Source organism: Oncorhynchus mykiss, chromosome 11, assembly GCF_057628025.1.
Source record: "Oncorhynchus mykiss isolate SJ-2025 chromosome 11, ASM5762802v1, whole genome shotgun sequence".
Taxonomy (NCBI): domain Eukaryota; kingdom Metazoa; phylum Chordata; class Actinopteri; order Salmoniformes; family Salmonidae; genus Oncorhynchus; species Oncorhynchus mykiss.
Genome location: NC_143032.1, coordinates 87,583,424 through 87,607,218, shown reverse-complemented (window position 1 = coordinate 87,607,218; position 23,795 = coordinate 87,583,424). Strand labels below are relative to the sequence as shown.

Below are 23,795 nucleotides of genomic sequence, written 5' to 3'. Positions count from 1 at the left end.
TACATGCTCACGGTTCCTCCATAATCTCTTACATGCTCACGGTTCCTCCATAATCTCTGACATGCTCACGGTTCCTCCATAATCTCTTGACATGCTCACGGTTCCTCCATAATCTCTGACATGCTCACGGTTCCTCCATAATCTCTGACATACTCACGGTTCCTCCATAATCTCTTACATGCTCACGGTTCCTCCATAATCTCTGGCATGCTCACAGTTCCTCCATAATCTCTTGACATGCTCACGGTTCCTCCATAATCTCTTACATGCTCACGGTTCCTCCATAATCTCTGGCATGCACACGGTTCCTCCATAATCTCTGACATGCTCACGGTTCCTCCATAATCTCTGGCATGCTCACGGTTCCTCCATAATCTCTTGACATGCTCACGGTTCCTCCATAATCTCTGGCATGCTCACGGTTCCTCCATAATCTCTGACATGCTCACGGTTCCTCCATAATCTCTGACATGCTCACGGTTCCTCCATAATCTCTGACATGCTCACGGTTCCTCCATAATCTCTTGACATGCTCACGGTTCCTCCATAATCTCTGTCATGCTCACGGTTCCTCCATAATCTCTGACATGCTCACGGTTCCTCCATAATCTCTGACATGCTCACGGTTCCTCCATAATCTCTTGACATGCTCACGGTCCCTCCATAATCTCTGACATGCTCACGGTTCCTCCATAATCTCTGACACTCTCACGGTCCCTCCATAATCTCTTGACATGCTCACGGTTCCTCCATAATCTCTTGACATGCTCACAGTTCCTCCATAATCTCTGACATGCTCACGGTTCCTCCATAATCTCTGACATGCTCACGGTTCCTCCATAATCTCTGACATGCTCACGGTTCCTCCATAATCTCTTGACATGCTCACGGTTCCTCCATAATCTCTGACATGCTCACGGTTCCTCCATAATCTCTGACATGCTCACGCTTCCTCCATAATCTCTGACATGCTCACGGTTCCTCCATAATCTCTGACATGCTCACGCTTCCTGCCAGAAGCTTTGAGGTCGATGGAGTTGAGCTGTGACTAGTGTGGGCGGCGGGTAGCATTGACATCGATGGAGTTGAGCTGTGACTAGTGTGGACAGACTGTAGCTTCGACGTTGATGGAGTTGAGCTGTGACTAGTGTGGACAGACTGTAGCTTCGACGTTGATGGAGTTGAGCTGTGACTAGTGTGGACAGACTGTAGCTTCAACGTTGATGGAGTTGAGCTGTGACTAGTGTGGACAGACTGTAGCTTCGACGTCGATGGAGTTGAGCAGTGACTAGTGTGGGCAGATGACATAGCAGGCCATTGAGGTGAATGATGACACCTTATCCAATGACGCATCAATCAGCCTTCCAACAATGGCCTGCCTTTTGAAGAGGCAGCAGGTATGTATGAAAGACCTGTTGCCTTTTGAGAGAAACAACGACCGGGTGAAACAACTGCACTATATAGGGGATTGAGTGGCACAGCAGTCTAAGGCACCGCATCGCAGTGCTAGAGGAGTCACTACAGACCCGGGTTCGATCCCGGGCTGTATCACTCATATCTCCCTCACTAGCTTTAAGCACCAGCTCACAGATCACTGCACCTGTACATAGCCCATCCAACTACCCCATGCTGTTATTTATTTTGCTCCTTTGTACCCCAGTATCTCTACTTGCACATTCATCTTCTGCACATTTATCACTCCAGTGTTTAATTGCTATATTGTAATTATTTCGCCACTATGGTCTATTTATTGCCTTACTTCCCTTATCCTACCTCATTTGCACACACTGTATATATACTTTTTCTATTGTGTTATTGACTGTACCTTTGTTCATTCCATGTGTAACTCTGTGTTGTTGTTTGTGTCGACACTGCTTTGCTTTATCTTGGCCAGGTCGCAGTTGCAAATGAGAACTTGTTCTCAACTAACCTACCTGGTTAAATAAAGGTGAAATATATATATATATATATATATATATATATATATATATATATATATATATATATATATATATATATTAAAATCACATCCAGCTGTGAGGCCGGGGTAGGCTGTCACTGTAAATAAGAATTTGTTCTTAACTGACTTGCCTAGTTAAATAAAGGTTCATTTAAAATTACAAATACTGTTACTATTTGATGCACACACTACTTCACAATATCACGTTGGAACTATACTGCTAAAATAACTAACCAAAATATATTTTTAGAGGGTGATGGAGCTTCATGCTACTTTAGACCATAGTTGATGAAGCAGGCGTCACCCTGGCAACAACACAACTGTCGGAACCTCATCGGCCATCGGGTGACCGTCCAAGTGCCTGGACAGCGTTGGGGAAACATCTCCATGTCCGCAGCTATGTGTGGAGATTATGTTTTTAGGATGTAGGCCATTACTTGGATCCTACAACGCTGCACAGCTCGTTGTGTTTCTTAAAGAAATTGAGCAGACCTGTGTGGGACAATGTCCGGTTCCACCATTGATTCAGGCGTGGTTTGGGCCCATCCCCGATTCGTGAACCTATACCTGCCCCCATACTCTCCTTTCCTCAACCCTATTGAGACATTTTTTTTTCATTAGGCCATGAATGAGGCATGCGACGACATCAATGCAGCCCAATGTCAAGCTTGTATACGCCATGACAAAATATTTTTTTTCCCGCGGTGCATAGACTGAGGACATTCACTCTGATGTGGATGAGAATTTATGGCCAAATGCTCAAGACAGGCTTGATGCAAATTAATGCGTTATATTTTATTTTCATTCATTTAATTTGTTTAATTTAATTTCTTACATTTGATTACTGACAGCACACCTATGTTGCAATTGTGTCTGAAAAATAAAATGTTATTTTTACATGCATGATTGTCGAGGAAGTCTTCATTGATCACACCTTTGATTACACATTGGATAGATTATGGAAATTATAGATTGTCTGTCAATTTGGTTGGGTAATGTAAGTGTATTGCCTAATGTGAAAACTGTGTAATTTACAGTACTGCAGTATATGACTTTCAGCTCTTCTAAGGACGATTTGAAAACGTATCTCGAAACATCTTTGCTATTGGATTAACAGGTAATTAAAACGACTAAATTGAAAGATATTATATTGTGTTTTGGCGTTCAAACCAATGTTGTCATTACATTTCACAATAAACGTATATTTTGAATAAATAGTTGTGTAGTGATAGATGTTTACAATCCAAATGAATGCACCATGACAGGTTTTGAATGAAGGACTGGCTGCGTTACAAGTGTGACCAGTTTGAAGTTTTGTACAAAGAGTTGTGAAAATGTACCATGTACTTGTGAAAATAGTACCAAAGCGATTAAAAACAAACGACGGATTTCAGCACCCAAGAAATAGCTCGCATTTACACATGACATTATCCTATTCTGTGTGCTGAAATATTCATTTTAATGTGTCGTCGGAGCTCCAGTCCGGCCACACTAATCGCAGATAAACTCCATCGTACATCATGGAGTTGAGTTTGGTCGGGTTTCAAGACCGAGACACTCAATATGTGGTCTGGGGACCGGACTCAGCACTACAACCCTGTAATACTGTAAACCATGCACAGTGTCTGGACTCAACCCAATGCAGATTAAGGTCTTGCATACAGAAGTGTGTGTGTGTGTCTTGATTATTGTTCAGCATTGTATACTCATATTCTCTAATCTTCAGGCTGGAACAAATATGGCTGAAAATCTCCGCCAGGCGACACAAACAACCCGGGACTCGAACCCTTCATTCTGATTCTCCGGGACAATCGCCTCTATTCCCCCGTCTTCACCATCGTGAATGGGCAGGCTCTGGAGCAAAATACATCATATTTCGCTGTTTATGTTTTACATGGATACTTGTTAGGGGAGGAAAGGGTAAATTATGTACTTTTCTTCAGCCCATTTCCTCAGCTTTAATTGGTAGGGCTGCTGTGATTTTCTAACGGTGCATTGTGCTTCTAAAGTTTTGGTTTGTGTGTCCCTTATCTGTTTATCTTCTGCATGACTTCATTTTGTAGCTGAAATTAATATCTGAACATAAACATTTTGTATTTTATCTACAATTTTCCTTATTGGCCATATGTCATTTTAAGAATTTCATATAATCTAGTAACGTTGTGACAATGATTGTAATTGTTAGAAGTATTTTTACCTTTATAAAAAAATAGCAGATGATTTAATAGAGAAAAGTTAGAAAAAAACAGCAATAAAATAAGAAATAACCTACTGCTCGGTAAAAAATACATGAATTACAATAACCCAGATAAAGAGTAAAAGGCAACCCTCTACTGGGTAAAAAATAATCCCCTTTTTGGGTCAATCAAGTAGCCCAACATTTTGGGTCAAAATTTCCCAGTGGTGGGTATATTTTATAGTGACGCAGCGCTGGGTTAGATAAATTACCCAAATTGGTTCATAATTTACCCGGCATTTTTTAAAATCTATGAATACAAAATATGAGGGCAGTAATACTGTATTTTACGAACACAAAAGCATTCATTCCTCATAAAAAAAACACAAATGCGAAAAAATTGGTGGATATAGCGTTCTGGAAATAAACGCTTCCAATGTCTATTAATGTGTCTCTGTAAGGTCAGGCCGCCGTTGACATAACCCCTGGGTTGAACACCCATAACATGCTTTGGTTTGTGAGGTACAATATCACGTCTGTATTCATTTAATTTCTCAAACCAATTAACAGCCGTATAAACATTATATTAAGCTACACACATTAAAAATAAAGCTGACTTATGTAGTGACGCTTGCCGTTTTAGAAAGTTAAATAGCTTGAATATCAATGATAAAGAAATTGCCTACGACTTAAAGAAATAATTACAATAAAAGGCTATTCTTGATCATTTTAATTTAGAGTCTAATGCAATGCGTTTTGCAATGTTGCCATTGCAGTGTTGTCATTAGCCGCAGTTTGCAGCCAATAGCCTAAATGTAGGCTACCCAAGTTGAACTAAATTGTCCAAACGTCGGCTCTATCTCAGGTATAGGTTTCGTTGTAACTTTATAAAATACAGCAGGTTTGAGATATGTTTTTGTAATGATTTACACACACACATATATATGAATAAAAGTGAATAAATCAAACCTATATAGGCTTAAATAAAAGCGTATTATGAATGTTATTATTATGATTATCATTATCATCATCTTACCCTGCATGTTGGCAGTCTGTTTCGAGGTCCATAGGAGGTCCATTCCTCCAGAACGGGGCTGCAGGCCCTGGTTCCCCTCGCCGGGTCCAGGCACCGTGATTCCGGGCAGAGCTCTCAGAGACTCCGGGATCAGGCTCTCCAGACTCTCGTTGGCCTGCTGTCTGCGGAGCGCCACCTGCGCCGCCATGACCCGCTGCCTCTCGATGATCAGGATGCATTTCTCACAGGTGCAGTCCTTGAAGCGGCAGTATCGCTTGTGGCCCTTTAGCCAGGACAGGACGCCGTGGTTCCGGCACCGCGCGCACTTGGGGGTCCTCTGGAGCGGCGCTCGGGCTTGGGTCACTGGGCCCCCCATGTACAGGTAGGGCGATCCGTAGCCATTCATTTCTCACACCGTTAGTCAGCCAGTCAGTCAGTCACACACACACTCTCACTACTTTACCTCAACGTGATGGAGGCGCGAGGTGCATCTGATAAGGGCGTGTGCACGCGGGCCGGGACAGGCAGAGTAGAGTTGTCAGACAGAAGTGAGAGTGAAGAGATCAAGTCCTGTCGCTGTTCGCTACACGCTGTCCTGTCTGCAATATAGGAGGTGCTGGTTGGATCCACCTCTACCTCACCTGTCCCCCTGGCAATGAAGACACACGTGCATCAGCCTCCATCTGACACGCAGTTATGGAGCCGAGTAACTAAATACCGTCACGTATCACTGGCACCCGCTCAACGAATCCTTGGGGAGAGAGAGAGGTAGATGTTCCGTGGTTTCGCAGACTCTAGCGGGACAATGAATGCCACACACTTAATTAAACGTTTACATTGAACGGTTACTCGTATGGAAGAATGAATTGTAGAGTTCATAAATCAGAAGGCGACGTGCTGAAGTGTAGGCCTATAAGAATAAGCCTTATTTAACCTAAGTGCAATAAAGCAATGCAGTCTGTTGGGACTGTAGGCTACAGGGCATTGACAAAACACACAGCAACAGGACTAGACATTAAGTATTGTCCGCTTGTCTGGGGCAAGTACAAAAAAATAATCGGACAACTAGAATGTAGATGGCAGTTGTCCGAATGGACAAGTCAAAAAATCACAATATCAAACAATTACTCCGATCAGCATTGGATCAGGCAACGGCGTTGCCGCAGCGCACAGCAGGGCAAAGCATGGTTGACACTGAGTAAATTGCCTATATTCCTATTTGCTATTACTTATTTCAATGAATATGTTATATTTACACAAAGCAAGAGAATGATGTAGACAGAGCTAAGAGCCACAACAAAGCAGCGCAAAATATCTCAGCAAGTTTTAAATTGTTTTTGAATAACCCCAAAACAGAGGGGACCTAAGGTAATAAACAATGAGAGAGATAGAAGAAACAATAGCAACATATAAAACTCAAATGAGAAATTTGAACAAACCTTACATTTGAGCAAAGCATTATAAGACAGAAATGATGCACGTATGCGAGGCTAGAAAAAATCCTACCTTGCCATTGCAAACCAAACGACCCAAAGCCTAATCCTACTAACTGAAATATCATAAAAGCAATAAGAGAAGTTAAAGCTATAAAGAGTATTTTCTAAACTTTTCAAATAAAGTGTTTAATATCTTAAAGTTTGCAGCTTTTAAAAAGGAATCATTCTGAAAGTCGGAGTCTATGCCATTCTTCATTCACAAATTCATTTTGAATGACAAATATTCTAGGCCACAAGACGTGAAATTGAGCAAAGATTGGACAATCTAATGAGGAGTCAAAATGAAACTTAGGCTACAGCTCAGGAATGCTTCTGAAAGAAATGCATCGTTGGCCTAGGGCTATTTAGATAATATTCCAGCAATATGCAACCTACCTACAGCACATATGGGCCTGGGTATAATAACAGAGGAGGAAAACATGGGATCAGTTTATAATTATCCAGTTCTGAGGACAGGAGAGTTGCTCTGCAGCCCATGATGATTTATAGCCCATCACAAGACGAGCCTGCGCAGCTCCTTAACTGTCAATCGCTCCACATCTGAACGCTTCGCCACACACAGACGCACAGATAGGCCTTGGCTACTACACATCTCTATATTACCACAGATAGCCCGAGTGGAATAGGCTATTCGAAAATATTTGGCTCCACTAAATATCTTTTGTCAATGTCATGATTGCTCTCATCTCTCCCGTGGCATGCCATCCAAATGCGTAGCATACCATTTTTTTGTGAGTGACTTTTAGTTGTGCATTATTTAGGAAGGCCGCTAACGGCCGATAACATCGTCTAAGGGCAAGCGCATAAAATTATTTCAAATCTCTCTTATGCACTTCCTTCATTTTCAGTCACCCTTTTGGCAATGGTGTTAGGAACCTTTTTTTTGTGGGGGCACGTGGCTTCAGCTTTAGGATAAGTAAAGAATCAGTCCGATGGACAAGAGGCAGAAGAAACAAGTTGATGTAAAAACCTGAGCAACATTGGCTGTATGAAATGACCACAGTGACTATGAAACAATTTGACTACACTCCAAACATCCAAATCGGGTTATATAAATAGAATTAGAGGTGTTGACATCGCTCAAAGCTCACAGAGCAACAAGGTTTGAAGGCCTATACTCAGGTGTATATGGTACTGAATTGAAAGTAGACCTACACTAAGCCATAAAGGGAATTGGCTCTAATCTCTCAAATTCATATAGCCCTGTCTCTGCATGGCTATTTGGTTATTTCACCGGTTTCTATTTGGCACTATTTACGTAATGAAATTCTGAGCAGTAATTTTCATCATTATATTTAATTAATTCACACCAAATATAATAGGTCTACATCCGTTCGTTCTCACCATTAAACACAATCTAGTGCTATATGGACTTAATGATGTGGGGTATTAAAATCTCTCTGTTGATCTGATGTCCCCTCCTAGCCTCGGCTTATAGCGGCAGGCCATAGAAACACAACACCGGACACCCCCGTGTCACATTTCTGGCCCTAAAAAGGTTTATTCAAGCAAATAATGGGATCAGAGGCACGCGGCTCTGAGAACCGAGGCCCTGGTAAACTCACCGCATGGACCCTGTCTCGAGGGCTATTAAGCTTTTAATTAGACCGAGCAGAGCAGAGGGAATAGAAGCTCAAGGTGACGGATAGAACGCCGCGCAGGGCCGCAGTCTCAACCCGATAGGTAGTGGGAGGAGAGATATGCTGCGACTATGGATGGTTAGTCATGGTTAGTAGAGTGTAAAAATGCACAATAAAAAAAAATATATATATAAATATATCTGCTCCCCTCTAAATGTGAAAAGGCAATTGACATGAACCTTTATTAACGAATATACTTTAATAGTCATTGACATGAAGGTGTGGATTTCAACGCTCAAAAAAGTCCTATAATAACAGGCCTGTTATTGAAAAGGATTGTTTCTGTTGGGACAAATTCAGAGAGACGTTGGAGGGGAAACTGAGGGGGAAACATAAAACAATTTACTGATTCAACTCTTAATTAAGATTAAAATAGTTAAAATTCTAAATAAGGGTTACTTGTGTTGGAATTAACTTGCAGTCCAGCCCAACATAGTTAGACGACATATTTTGCTCTGCAAAAAAAATTCATTATATTAAATTCACAACACAATTCCAATTTGAACAAAATAATGAAAACAGGCCTACAAATCCGAATTTCCCTTTAAAATGTGATTTGTTTTGGTTTGAATGTGATTTCTTACTTGAGGAAAATCTGTAACCTACAGTGAAACCCAGGCCTCCTATACGGTCTCAGCCCTAGTTGACATAACTGAAAATTAGAAGGCAGACGAGAAATTGTAAATATAAGTGCAGCTGTTTTAAGTTATAGTTACGTTGAGTTATTTGTAATCATATCAATAAGGAAATCTAGGGGATTTACCAAAAATGGCAAAATATTAAGTCTACATTGTAATGTATAAATTCATACAACTTAACATTTTAAGGAACCGGATGAAATATAACATTTATTTAGACTGAGGGCTGCTGGGTTGTAGGCCTGCTGAGCTGCTGGGTTGTAGGCCTGCTGGGATGTAGGCCTGCTGGGCTGTAGACCTGCTGGGCTGTAGACCTGCTGGGTTGTAGGCCTGCTGGGCTGTAGACCTGCTGGGCTGTAGACCTGCTGGGCTGTAGACTTGCTGGGCTGTAGGCCTGCTGGGCTGCTGGGCTGTAGACCTGCTGGGCTGTAGACCTGCTGGGCTGTAGACCTGCTGGGCTGCTGGTCTGTAGACCTGCTGGGCTGTAAACCTGCTGGGTTGTAGACTTGCTGGGCTGTAGGCCTGCTGGGCTGTAGGCCTGCTGGGCTGCTGGGCTGTAGACCTGCTGGGCTGTAGACCTGCTGGGCTGCTGGTCTGTAGACCTGCTGGGCTGTAGACCTGCTGGGCTGTAGGGCTGCTGGGCTGTAGGGCTGCTGGGCTGTAGACCTGCTGGGCTGTAGGGCTGCTGGGCTGTAGGGCTGCTGGGCTGTAGACCTGCTGGGCTATAGACCTGCTGGGCTGTAGGGCTGCTGGGCTGTAGACCTGCTGGGCTGTAGGGCTGCTGGGCTGTAGACCTGCTGGGCTGCTGGGTTGTAGACCTGCTGGGTTGTAGACCTGCTGGGTTGTAGACCTGCTAGGTTGTAGGGCTGCTGGGCTGTAGACCTGCTGGGCTGCTGGGTTGTAGACCTGCTGGGCTGCTGGGTTGTAGACCTGCTGGGCTGCTGGGCTGTTGGGCTGCTGGGCTGTAGGGTTGCTGGGCTGTAGGGCTGTAGGGCTGTAGGGCTGCTGGGCTGTAGGGCTGCTGGGTTGTAGGGCTGTAGGGCTGCTGGGCTGTAGGGCTGTAGGCCTGCTGGGCTGTTGGCCCTTTCACACAGAAGCTGATCTTGTGGCAGCATAAGGGAGGTGACAGATGAGTTAGATAGATGGCTGTTCCATTCAACATATGGCCTCCCTCCCTCCCTGTCACTGCACTCCTCCCACCCTATAGTCACAATTGGAGATAGAGTCACAACCAATGAATTAAATAGTTGGGCTGTAGGGGTGCAGTTAATTTCTATGGTCACCACCCTCTCTATAGTCCCAGACTGAATACAGACTGGACCCAGTCACAGCATGCTTTCTGTTAAGAGACTGAATACAGATTGACTTTACAAGTCTTATTTAATTTAAGTTTTATAAAAACATTTATATTTCGTTTTTATATTATTTTGTTTTAATGTTTGGTGTAGGGGTTTGAAAGTTTAAACATCACATGTTGAAATTAAATTGGGATTGTTAAATTCAAGAAAAAATCGCTAACTTAAAAAACTATTGGGGGGTGGGGGGGTATTCACAAAAATCAAATCAAGGTGCAGTTAACTAGACAGTAGGCTATAAGGGGGGAAGTTGTTTACATAAAACCAGAGGAAGAGGTGAACGTTAGACTACTTACAATAGACATCGCAGTGGTATAAAGTACTTAAGTAAAATACTTTAATTACTACTTAAGTTGTTTCTGTACTTTACTTGACTATTTATATTTTTGAGTACTTTTACTTCACTACATTCCTAAAGAAGATATTATACTTTTTACATTTTCCTTGACACCAAAAAGTACTTGTTACATTTTGAATGCTTAGCAGGACAGAATAATTGTCAAATAAACTCACTTATCAACCGAACATCCCTGGTCATCCCTACTGCCTCTGATCTGGATGACTCACTAAACAGATGACATCCCTGGTCATCCCTACTGCCTCTGATCTGGATGACTCACTAAACAGATGACATCCCTGGTCATCCCTACTGCCTCTGATCTAGAGGACTCACTAAACAGAGAACATCCCTGGTCATCCCTACTGCCTCTGATCTGGAGGACTCACTAAACAGAGAACATCCCTGGTCATCTACTGCCTCTGATCTGGAGGACTCACTAAACAGAGAACATCCCTGGTCATCCCTACTGCCTCTGATCTAGAGGACTCACTAAACAGAGAACATCCCTGGTCATCTACTGCCTCTGATCTGGAGGACTCACTAAACAGAGAACATCCCTGGTCATCTACTGCCTCTGATCTGGAGGACTCACTAAACAGAGAACATCCCTGGTCATCCCTACTGCCTCTGATCTAGAGGACTCACTAAACAGAGAACATCCCTGGTCATCTACTGCCTCTGATCTGGTGGACTCACTAAACAGAGAACATCCCTGGTCAGCCCTACTGCCTCTGATCTGGTGGACTCACTAAACAGAGAACATCCCTGGTCAGCCCTACTGCCTCTGATCTGGTGGACTCACTAAACAGAGAACATCCCTGGTCAGCCCTACTGCCTCTGATCTGGCGGACTCACTAAACAGAGGACATCCCTGGTCGTCCCTACTGCCTCTGATCTGGAGGACTCACTAAATAGAGAACATCCCTGGTCATCTCTGGTGGACTCACTAAACAGAGAAAATCTCTGGTCATCCCAACTGCCTCTGATCTGGAGGACTCACTAAACAGAGAACATTCCTGGTCGTCCCTACTGCCTCTGAACTGGCGGACTCACTAAACAGAGAACATCCCTGGTCATCTACTGCCTCTGAACTGGCGGACTCACTAAACAGAGAACATCCCTGGTCATCTACTGCCTCTGAACTGGCGGACTCACTAAACAGAGAACATCCCTGGTCATCCCTACTGCATCTGATCTGGAGGACTCACTAAACAGAGAACATCCCTGGTCATCCCTACTGCCTCTGATCTGGAGGACTCACTAAACAGAGAACATCCCTGGTCATCCCTACTGCCTCTGATCTGGAGGACTCACTAAACAGAGAACATTCCTGGTCGTCCCTACTGCCTCTGATCTGGAGGACTCACTAAACAGAGAACATCCCTGGTCATCCATACTGCCTCTGATCTGGAGGACTCACTAAACAGAGAACATCCCTGGTCATCCATACTGCCTCTGATCTGGAGGACTCACTAAACAGAGAAAATCTCTGGTAATCCCAACTGCCTCTGATCTGGAGGACTCACTAAACAGAGAACATTCCTGGTCGTCCCTACTGCCTCTGAACTGGCGGACTCACTAAACAGAGAACATCCCTGGTCATCTACTGCCTCTGAACTGGCGGACTCACTAAACAGAGAACATCCCTGGTCATCTACTGCCTCTGAACTGGCGAACTCACTAAACAGAGAACATCCCTGGTCATCCTTACTGCATCTGATCTGGAGGACTCACTAAACAGAGAACATCCCTGGTCATCCATACTGCCTCTGATCTGGAGGACTCACTAAACAGAGAACATCCCTGGTCATCCCTACTGCCTCTGATCTGGAGGACTCACTAAACAGAGAACATCCCTGGTCATCCCTACTGACTCTGATCTGGAGGACTCACTAAACACAAATGCTTTGTTTGTAAATGATGGCTGAGTGTTGCAGTGTGCCCCTGGCTTTTCATATATTTAAATAACAAGGAAATGGTGCGATCTGGTTTGCATAATATAAGGAATTTGAAATGTTTTATAACTTTTACTTTTAATACTAAACTATATTTTAAACCAAATACTTTTAGATTTTTACTCAAGTAGTTTTTTACTGAGTGACATTTACTTTTTACTTGAGTCATTAAAGTATCTTTACTTTTACTGAAGTGTGATTGTCGGGTACTTTTTCCACCACTGAGATATTGTGAGATCCAGATTACCAAGACATACTGTATGGTTCTATCTGCCTGCCCCTTTCTATCTCTTTCCCTCTCTCTGGCTTGACAACTCTTTCTCTTCAGTCTTTGGTCTGTTGTGTGTAGAATATCCTAGCATATTCACCAATGATAGGCCCTGCTTTACTGAAATTGTGAGATATCGCAAGTCAAGAAATTGTGAGATACATTGTTTGATTGCTGATAGATAGACCAAGTGCACGGTTCTGACTGTCTGGTGGCTGACCTGCCTAAACTGTGCCCCTCCCCTCTCTCTCCATCCCTCGCCTCTCTCCCCTCCCCTCTCTCCCCTCCCCTCCCCTCTCTCTCCGCTCCTCACCTCTCTCTCCATCCCTCCCCTCTCTCTCCATCCCTCCCCTCTATCTCCATCCCTCCCCTCTATCTCCTCCTCTCCCGTCTCTCTCTACACCGCCCCTCTCTCTCATTCCCTCCCCTCTCTCTCCGTCCCTTGACTCTCTCTCCATCCGTCCCCTCTTTCTCCACCCCTCCCCTCTCTCCATCCCTCGCCTCTCTCTCCGCCCCTCCCCTCTATCTCCTCCTCTCCCGTCTCTCTCTACCCCGCCCCTCTCTCTCCGTCCCTCCCCTCTGTCTCTGTCCCTCGCCTCTCTCTCTGCCCCTCCCTTCTCTCTCCATCCCTCGCCTCTCTCTCATCCCTCGCCTCTCTCTCATCCCTCGCCTCTCTCTCTATCCCTCCCCTCTCTCCGCCCCTCCCTCCCTTCTCTCTCCATCTGTCCCCTCTCTCTCCGTCCCTCGCCTCTCTCTCCATCCCTCGCCTCTCTCTCCATCCCTCGCCTCTCTCTCCGTCCCTCGCCTCTCTCTCCATCCCTCACCTTTCTCTCCGTCTCTCACCTCTCTCTCCGTCCCTCGCTTCTCTCTAGCTCTCTTTATAGGCTTAAAGGCTGAGACAATAAGAAGACACAGTGACAGAATAAATTCAACCACACCTTTGTTTCATCACAATGCCGGAGAGCAACCTCTGTCCAATGAAGTCCACAAAGCATATTGTATGTACAGTAACAGACAATTAGATGACCTAGAGCATGGTCAAGCTCGATAATATTTACAACTCCACTCTGGCGTTCTCCACTCTGGCGTTCTGAATAGTGATATGCAACTTTTCAGGGAAGTCAGGAACCAATTTACACAATCAGTTAGGAAAGCAAAGGCTAGCTTTTTCAAACAGAACATTGTATCCTGCAGCACTAATTCCAAAAAGGTTTGGGACACTGTAAAGTCCATGCAGAATAAGAGCACCTCCTCCCAGCTGCCCACTGCACTGAGGACCAGCTGATTTCCTGAAAGAGCAAGCAGAATCTGGACCCGTACAAATCAGCTGGGATAGACAATCTGGAACCTCTCTTCCTAAAATTATCCCCCTCCATTGTCGCAACCCCTATTACTGGTCTATTCAACCTCTCTTTTGTATCATCTGAGATTCCTAAAGATTGGAAAGTGATCACCCTTTTCAAAGGGGGTGACACTCTAGACCCAAACTGTTACAGACCTATATCCATCCTGCCCTGCCTTTCTAAAGTCTTTGAAAGCCAAGTGAACAAACAGATCACCGACCATTTCGAATCCCACCGTACCTTCTCCGCTATGCAATCTGGTTTCCGAGCTGGTCACGGGTGCACCTCAGCCATGCTCAAGGTCCTAAACATAACCACCATCGATAAAAAACAGTACTGTGCAGCCGTTTTCATCGACCTGGCCAAGGCTTTCGACTCTGTCAATCACTGTATTCTCATCGGCAGACTCAACAGCCTTGGTTTCTCATGACTGCCTCGCCTGGTTCACTAACTACTTCTCAGATAGAGTTCAGTGTGTCAAATCGGTGGGTCTGTTGTCCGGACCTCTGGCTGTCTCTATGGGGATAACAAAGGGTTCAATTCTCCGGCCGACTCTTTTCTCTGTCTATATCAATGAAGTCGTTATTGCTCCGGGTGATTCCTTGATCCACCTCTACACAGACGACACCATTCTGTATACTTCTGGCCCTTCTTTGGACACTGTGTTAACAAACCTCCAAATGAGCTTCAATGCCATACAATGCTCCTTCTGTGGCCTCCAACTGCTCTTAAACACTAGTAAAACTAAATGCATGCTCTTCAACCGATCGCTGCCCGCACCTGCCCTCCCGACTAGCATCATTACTCTGGACGGCTCTGACTTAGAATATGTGGACAACTATAAATACCTAGGTGTCTGGTTAGACTGTAAACTCTCCTTCCAGAGTCACATTAAGCATCTCCAATCCAAACTTAAATCTAGAATCGGCTTCCTATTTCGCAAGAAAGCTCCTTCACTGATGCCGCCAAACATACCCTCATAAAACTGACTATCCTGCTGATCATTGACTTCGGCGATGTCATTTACAAAATAGCCTCCAACTCTCCACTCAGCAAATTGGACGCAGTCTATCACAGTGCCATCCGTTCTATCACCAAAGCCCCATATACTACCCACCACTGCAACCTGTATGCTATCGTTGGCTGGCCCTCACTACATATTCGTCGCCAAACCCACTGGCTTCAGGTCATCTATAAGTCTTTGCTAGGTAAATCTCCGTCTTACCTCAGCTCACTGGTCATTATAGCAACACCCACCCGTAGCACGCGCTCCAGCAGGTATATTTCACTGGTCATCCCCAAAGCCATCACCTCGTTTGGCCGCCTTTCCTTCCAGTTTAATGCTGCCAATGACTGGAACAAATGACAAAAATCACTGATGCTGGAGACTCATATCTCCCTCACTAAGCATCGGATGTCAGAGCAGATTACCGATCGCTGCACCTGTACACAGCCCATCTGTGAATAGCCCATCCAACCAACCAACTACCTACCTCATCCCCATATATATTTTTTCTGCTCTTTTGCACACCAGTATTTCTACTTGCACATCCTCATCTGCACATCTGTCACTCCAGTGTAAATTGCTCAATTGTAATTACTTCGCCACTATGGCCTATTTATTTATTGCCATACCTCCTTAGTTCATTTGCATACACTGTGTAAAGATTTTCTATTGTGTTATTGACTGTATGTTTGTTTATTCCATGTATAACTATGTGTTGTTGTTTTTGTCGCACTGCTTTGCTTTATCTTGGCCAGGTAGCAGTTGAAAATGAGAACCTGTTCTCAACTGGCCCTAACTGGTTAAAAAAAGGGGAAATAAATAAAAATGGCCAACGTTAGCTAGTTAACCTTCGACAGATACAGTTGAAGTCGGAAGTTTACATACACTTAGGTTGGAGTCATTAAATCTAGTTTTCCAACCACTGCACAAAATTCCTGTTAACAAACTATGGTTTTGGGAAGTCGGTTAAGACATCTACTTTGTGCATGACATAAGTCATGGGGCTCGGAAGAAGCTTCGGACCTCTCTGCCTTTCCCGTGGAGTACCAGGACCTCCGGGAGGATTTCAGCAAAGCTCTGGCCACTTCGCTTCCTTCGCATCAACCCTATGACTGCGTGATCAACCTTCTTCTGGGCACCACCCCGGGGACGGCTGTATTCACTGCCAGGTCTGGAGACCAAGGCTATGGAGACCAAGGCTATGGAGACCAAGGCTATGGAGACCAAGGCTATGGAGACCAAGGCTATGGAGACCAAGGCTATGGAGACCAAGTCTATGGAGACCAAGGCTATGGAGACCAAGGCTATGGAGACCAAGGCTATGGAGACCAAGGCTATGGAGACCAAGGCTATGGAGACCAAGGCTATGGAGACCAAGGCTATGGAGACCAAGTCTATGGAGACCAAGGCTATGGAGACCAAGGCTATGGAGACCAAGGCTATGGAGACCAAGGCTATGGAGACCAAGGCTATGGAGACCAAGGCTATGGAGACCAAGGCTATGGAGACCAAGGCTGTGGAGACCAAGGCTATGGAGACCAAGGCTATGGAGACCAAGGCTATGGAGACCAAGGCTATGGAGACCAAGGCTATGGAGACCAAGGCTATGGAGACCAAGGCTATGGAGACCAAGGCTATGGAGACGTACATTGAGGACTCCCTGGCTGCAGGGTGTATCTGTCCTTCTGCCTCCCCACCAGAGTTCTTCTTTGTGAGGGACAGAAGAGGGACAAAACCCTGCGCATCGACTACCAGAGCCTCAATGACATCACGGTAAAGCAACACTACACGCTACCACTCTTCGCCTTGGCTTTCAAGTCACTTCAAGGGGCCACCATTTTCTCTACGCCTACCTTCTGGTGGAGGTACGGGAAGGTGACGAGTGGAAGACAGCCTTCAACACAGCTAGCGGACTCTACGAATACCTGGTGATGCCATTCGGTCTGACCAACTCTCCTGCTGTGTTCCAGGCCCTGGTTAACAACGTTCTCCGCGACATGTTGAACCAGTTCGTGTTCGGCTACCTCAACGACATCCTCGTAATTTCCCGGTCAGCTCACGAACATGTTCTCCACGTCCGAAAAGTCCATCACTCCACCATCTCCTTCCTTGGATATATCATTGCTGCTGGTAATGTGCAGATGGAGCGGTGGTGGATTGGCCCAAACCCACGTCCAGAGTGCAGCTGCAACGCTTCCTGAGATTTTCCCATTTCTATGGCTGTTTTATCCGGGGCACCCTGGCTTCCACTCTCCCAAGGTCCCGTTCACATGGTCACCAGCTGCTGACTGGGCGTTCCTGCACCGCTTCACCACAGCTCCCATATTAATCCATCCGAACCCGACAGTTCATGGTGGAGGTCGATGCTTCGGACGTCGGAGTTGGGGCTGTCCTGTCCCAGCGTTCTACCCTGGACATTATGCTGCATCCCTGCGCCTTCTTCTCCCATCGTCTTAACGCCACGGAGTGGAATTAGGATGTGGGAAATTGAGAACTTCTCGCAGTGAAGATGGCTTTGAAGTTGTGGAGGAACTGGTTAGAGGGGGCAGAACATCCATTAATTGTGTGGACGGATTTCAAGAACCTAGAATATCTCTGCACCGCCAAGCGTCTCAACTCCAGGCCAGCTCGATGGGCCCTGCTTTTCAATTGGTTCAACTTGACCATCTCCTACCGCCTGGGGTCCAAGAATGTTAAGCCACAGCCCCGCTGCTACACCCTCAAACCCTGAGACCATCCTTCCTGCTCGGTGGCCTGGCTGACCAGATGTTTATCCCAGACGCTGCCCGCTTTCCAGTCCTGGAATGGGCTCATTAATCATTAATCCAGACGTGCCTGTCACCTTGGCTCCCGTCAGACCCTAGCCTGTTTGACAACTCTTTTGGTGGCCACCATGGTCCCTGATGTCACCGCGTTCAACGACACCTGCACTGTCGGTGCTCAGAATAAGATTCCTCGGCAACCACTTCCTGTCCCTTACTGTCCCTGGTCACATGTCTCTGGACTTTGTCAATGGTCTCCCTCCGTCTGATGGCAACAGCAATATCCTTATGGTGGTGGACAGGCTTTCCAAAGCTGCCCATTTCATTCCTCTCCTCAAGCTACCACCAGACCCTGGCTCCCCGCTATCATCTCGGGCAGAGGGTATGGCTGTCTACTCGGGATCTGCCCCTCCGGGTGGATTCCCACAAACTTTACCCGCGTTTTATCCTCCATTTACCCATCTCCAAGTTTCTTAGCCCCTCGACTGTTCGTCTTCTGTTGCACCATCCATAAACATCCCACTGTCATGAATCAAGGATTAACTTTACGGTCTCTGCTCTGGATTACTGACCTCTACCTGACCTGTCGTTTGCCTGTCCTTGACCTGTCGTTTGCCCCGTTTTCTAAATAAACTTCTGTCTCCATCTGGGTCTAATCCTGAGTTCTGATAAGAGGAGCTAGATGAGCTAGAGAGAGAAGAGCTAGAGAGAGAGGAGCTAGATGAGCTAGAGAGAGAGGAGGTATAGAGAGAGAGGAGCTAGAGAGAGAGAGGAGCTAGAGAGAGAGGAGCTATAGAGAGAGGAGCTATAGAGAGATGAGCTAGAGAGAAAGGGGCTAGAGAGAGATGAGCTAGAGAGAAAGGAGCTATAGAGAGATGAGCTAGAGAGAAAGGAGCTATAGAGAGAGGAGCTAGAGAGAGATGAGCTAGAGAGAGATGAGCTATAGAGAGAGGAGCTAGAGAGAGATGAGCTAGAGAGAGATGAGCTAGAAAGAGATGAGCTATAGAGAGAGGAGCTAGAGAGAGATGAGCTAGAGAGCGATGAGCTAGAGAGAGAGGAGCTAGAGAAAGGAGCTAGAAAGAGAGGAGCTGGAGAGAGACGAGCTAGAGGAGTCAGGGAGAAAAGAGCTAATGGACGTAGAGCGAGACGTGCTAGTGAGCGACGAGCAAGAGAGAGAGGAGCTAGAGAGAGAGGACCTAAAGAGAGAGGACCTACAGCAAGACATGCTAGAAAGAGAGCCAGAGAGAGGAGCTAAAGAGAGGAGCCAGACGAGAAAGAGAGGAGCCAGACGAGCTAGATAGAGATGAGCTAGAGGAGCTAGAGAAAGAGAGAAGCTGGAGAAAAGGGATCTAGAGAGAGAGGGGAGCTAAAGGAGCTGGAGGGAGAGGAGCTACAGAGAGAGGACATAGAGGAGCTAGAGAGAAGATTAAGATTAAGATTAAGAGAGAGATGAGCTAGAGAGAAAGGAGCCAGATGAGCTAGAGAGAGAGGAGCAAGAGAGAGAGGAGCTGGAGAGAGAGGAACTAGAGGAGCTAGAGAGAGAGGAGCTTGAGAGAGGAGCTGGAGAGAGAGGAACTAGAGGAGCTAGAGAGAGAGGAGCTAGAGAGATAAGAGCTGGAGTGAGAGGAGCTAGAAAGAGAGGAGCTGGGGAGAGAGAGAGGAGCTAGAGAGAGAGGAGCTGGAGAGAGAGAGAGGAGTTAGAGAGAGAGGGATAGAGGGATGATGTTAAAGGTAGCAGTTAGATGGTAGAAGGTGGTGGTAGAGTTAGCGAAGCTAGAAAGATAGGACCTAGAGAGAGCTATCAATCAAATGTGTTAATAAAGCCCTATAAAGCCCTTTGTCACATAGTGCTATATAGAAACCCAGCCTAAAACCCTAACAGCAAGCAATGCTGATGTAGAAGCAAGGTGGCTAGGAAAAACACCCTAGAATGGCTGGAACCTAGGATGAAACCTAGAGAGGAACCAGGCAATGCGGGGTGGCCAGTCCTCTTCTGGCTGTGCCGGGTGGAGATTATAACAGATGTTCAAATGTTCATAGTTGACCAGCAGGGCCAAATAATAATAATCACAGTGGTCAGCACCTCAGAATTAAATGTCAGTTGACTTTTCATAAACGAGCATTCAGAGTAAGAGACAGCAGGTGTGGTAGAGAGAGAGAGTTAAATCATTATGTCAAGGTAGCACGTCCGTTGAACCGAGGAGCTATAGAGAGAGAAGCTAGCGGAGCTGGAGGGAGAATAAAAAGGAACTAGAGAGAGAGGAGTTAGAGAGAGAAGAGCTTGATAGAGTGGAGCTGGAGGAGCTAGAAAGAGAAGAACACTAGATAGATAAGCTAAGATAGGAGCAATATGTCCTAGAGAGAAAAGATAGAGGAAATAGAGAGAGAGGATTTAGAGAGAGAAGCTAGACGAGCTAAAGATAGAAGAGCTAGAGAGGGGAGCTAGAGAGAGTGGACCTATAGGAGCTACAGAGAGAGATGGTAAAGAGATGTAAGCTAGAGAGAGGAGCTAAGAGAGGAGCTAGAGAGGCTAGAGAGCGAGGACTTCTAGCGAGAGAGATTACCTGGAGGGAGATGAGCTAGAGAGAGGACTAAGAGGAGCTAGAAGAGCTAGAGGAGCTAGAATGAGAGAAGCTAGAGAGAGGAGCTGTCGACAGCGCACAAGCAAGATGCAAGGGGTTCCTTCTACAATGCGACCTGTACCTCGTTCGCTATGCTGGGGCTGTTTCCAGAAGAGACAGGGTTGCCACCATCATCTCGGCACTGACCGGACTGGCTCTGGACTGGGGTGCCGCGGTCTGGGAGAAAGGCGGACCCGAGGTTGTGTCCTACTTGAGTCCTACGATGTTTGATTATCCTGTGTAGGGCCGAGAGGAGGGTGACGTCTACTCCGACTACGCCAGGTATCTAGGACCGCCTCTGAGTTCCCGACCGGATGGAACGAGCTGGCTCTTGTCTGGAGGTACAGCTGGAGTTAACCTGCCGTGATGTCATCCTGTCATTCGACCAGCTCATCAGCATGGCGATCCAGTTGGACAACCTCCTGCGGTGCCGAAGAAGACTTGCGTGGAATTCGGAGCCTATGGCTAGCCCTGCTCCATGGCCAGAGCCGATGGAGGTGGACTCGGCACATTTGCCTGAGGCAGAGCATAGGAGAAGGAGGAATCTGGGCCTCTGCTTCTATTGTGGAGAAAGGGGTAATTTTTTCCCAACCTGCTCTCTATCCCCTAGGATATGAGGTGGTGACAAGCCAGGGAATTCCCCTGTGCCAACCCAGGTAGAAGGCAAGGTCTCCTCTCCTTGTCTGTCAAATCAACCAGTGTGTTTTCCTGTTAATTTCCCTGAGTACCCTAGCCCTATACTCCAGTTAGCTCTGATTCATTCCGAAGCTGCCGGGAATCTCTTAAATAGCGCACTAGCCACTGCATTACAAGTCACCCAGTTCGAGCCCTTCACATTACTGCTCCTGACACTCATTCAGAACAGATCACTTTCTTGATTATAGACACCCCCATGCACCCCACTGTTTTAGGTCTCCCCTGGTTGAGTCTCCTCTGCATAACCCAGTTATTTCCTGGTCCGAGAGGAGACTTCTGGGTTGGTCGCAGGAGTGTCAGGGGAGGTGTCTCATGGTGTCTGTCAACACCACTACGGGGGAAAGTCCGGACTGTGCGCCTCAAGTGGATTTACCGGAGGAGTACCAGGACCTGCACCAGGTTTTCTCAAAGACTGCACGCCTGCCTCCCCATCGCCTCTGGGACTGTGCCATTGGCCTGTTGTCTGACGCAGCCCTCCCGAGAGGACATGTCTATCCCCTCTCCTGTGCGGAGACCGAGGCCATGGAGACCTATGTACAGGAGAGTCTCCAGCAGAGTTTTATCCGACCCTCTAAGTCACCAGCCTCCTCAAGCTTATTTTTTGTCAAGAAGAAAGATGGAGGACTGCACCCCTGCATTAATTGTTCAACACTGAACAAGGCCACCATCATGTTCAGCTATCCTTTACCCCTCATCCCAACCCTATCCTTTACCCCTCATCCCAACCATCATCGAAAAAATGCATGGGGCACAGTACTTCACGGTGCAGGCGATGAAGACTGCTTTTTCCACGGGTCATTACGAGTATCTCATGCTCCTTCAGTCTTCAGGCCTTCATCAACGAGGTGTTTCGGGACATGCTGGGACGGGGCGTAGTGGTCTATATAGACAACATCATGGTCTATTCTGTTGACCACGTCCAGCATGTCTCGTTAGTCAGGTCTGTGCTGAGAAGACTGTTGAAACCATCATCTATATGTTAAACAGGATAAATGTTTGTTTATCCAGCGGTTCATGTCCTTCTTGGGCATCCATCCGTGGAGATGGAGGAGCAACGCGTCATGTGCAGTCAGGTCATGGCCCATCCCCAATTCCGTGAAAGCAGTCCAGCGATTCCTGAGGTTCAGCTTCGTTGGACGCCAGAGGCAGAGAGGGTATTCGAGATGCTGAAAGCACATTTCACCACTTATCCCATGTTGGCACATCCCAACCCCTCCCTCCATTCCATTGTCGAGGTGGATGCCTCTGAAGTAGGAGTCGGGGCAGTGCTGTCCCAGCATACCATTTACTGGGATTAAATCCCATTTATCTGGGATTAAAGGTCAAAAACGAAAATAGAGCGCTAATTTGACTGTTTTACGTCAAAGTACATGAACCTACAGTGTAAGGAAAAAAAATAATCAGCCATTTATCTATCGTAATTTAAAATCTCTTGGTACTAGGGAGCAGTATTTTCATTTTTGGAAAAAAAACATTCCCGTTATAAACAGGATATTTTGTCAGGAAAAGATGCTAGAATATGCATATAATTGACAGCTTTGGATAGAAAACACTAACGTTTCCAAAACTGTAAAGATATTGTCTGTAAGTATAACAGAACTGATGTTGCAGGCGAAAGCCTGAGAAAAATCCAATCCGGAAGTGCCCCAGGTTTTGAAAGTGCTGCGTTCCAATGACTCCCTATATGGCTGTGAATGTACCATCAACGAGCTTACGCTTTCTACGTATTCCCCAAGGTGTCTACAGCATTGTGACGTAGTTTTACGCATTTCTGTTGAAGAATAGCCATAGGCGGCCACATTGCGTAAGTGGTCACATGGTGGCTCCGAGAGAGATTCTCGCGTAAAATACAGAGGTAGCCATTATTCCAATCGGTCCTAGTGAAAAACGAATTGTCCCAACGGATATATTATCGAATAGATATTAGAAAAACACCTTGAGGATGGATTCTAAACAACGTTTTCCATGTTTCTGTCGATATTATGGAGCTAATTTGGAATATTTTTCGGCATTGTGGGGACCGCAATTTCGGGCGATTTCTCAGCCAAACGTGAAGAACAAACGGAGCTGTTTCGCCTACAAAAATAATATTTTGAGAAGAAATTAACTTTGGCTGTCTACCTGGGAGTCTCGTGAGGGAAAACATCTGAAGTTCATCAAAAGTAAACGATTTAATTTGATTGCTTTTCTGATTTCCGTGACAAGGTTGCCTGCTGCTAGCAAGGCATAATGCTATGCTAGGCTATGATAAACTTACACAAATGCTTGTCTAGCGTTGGCTGTAAAGCATATTTTGAAAATCTGAGATGACAGGGTGATTAACAAAAGGATAAGCTGTGTTCCAATATATTTCACTTGTGATTTTCATGAAAAGGAATATTTTCTAGGAAGATTTATGTCCGTTGCGTTATGCTAATTAGTGTCAGGTGATGACAACGGTCCCGTTCACAGGATGGGGTGTCACTACAGGTTAAGAGAAATCGTACAATGTACAATTGGTGATGTTCAAAGAAATGTTTTTTTC

General features: G+C 45.8%; 1 protein-coding gene across 1 annotated transcript; it reads right to left on the bottom strand.

The window, feature by feature from the left end:
- Positions 1–2,229: 2,229 nt before the first annotated feature.
- On the bottom strand, positions 2,230–5,831 carry LOC118937429 (doublesex- and mab-3-related transcription factor 3-like). The gene is made up of 2 exons (XM_090189083.1): positions 5,173–5,831; positions 2,230–2,357 (listed from the first exon to the last, which is right to left on the bottom strand). Exons 1-2 carry the CDS (start codon positions 5,555–5,557, stop codon positions 2,230–2,232), a joined length of 513 nt encoding a protein of 170 aa, XP_090045209.1. The 5' UTR covers positions 5,558–5,831.
- Between the last annotated feature and the right edge of the window lie 17,964 nt (positions 5,832–23,795).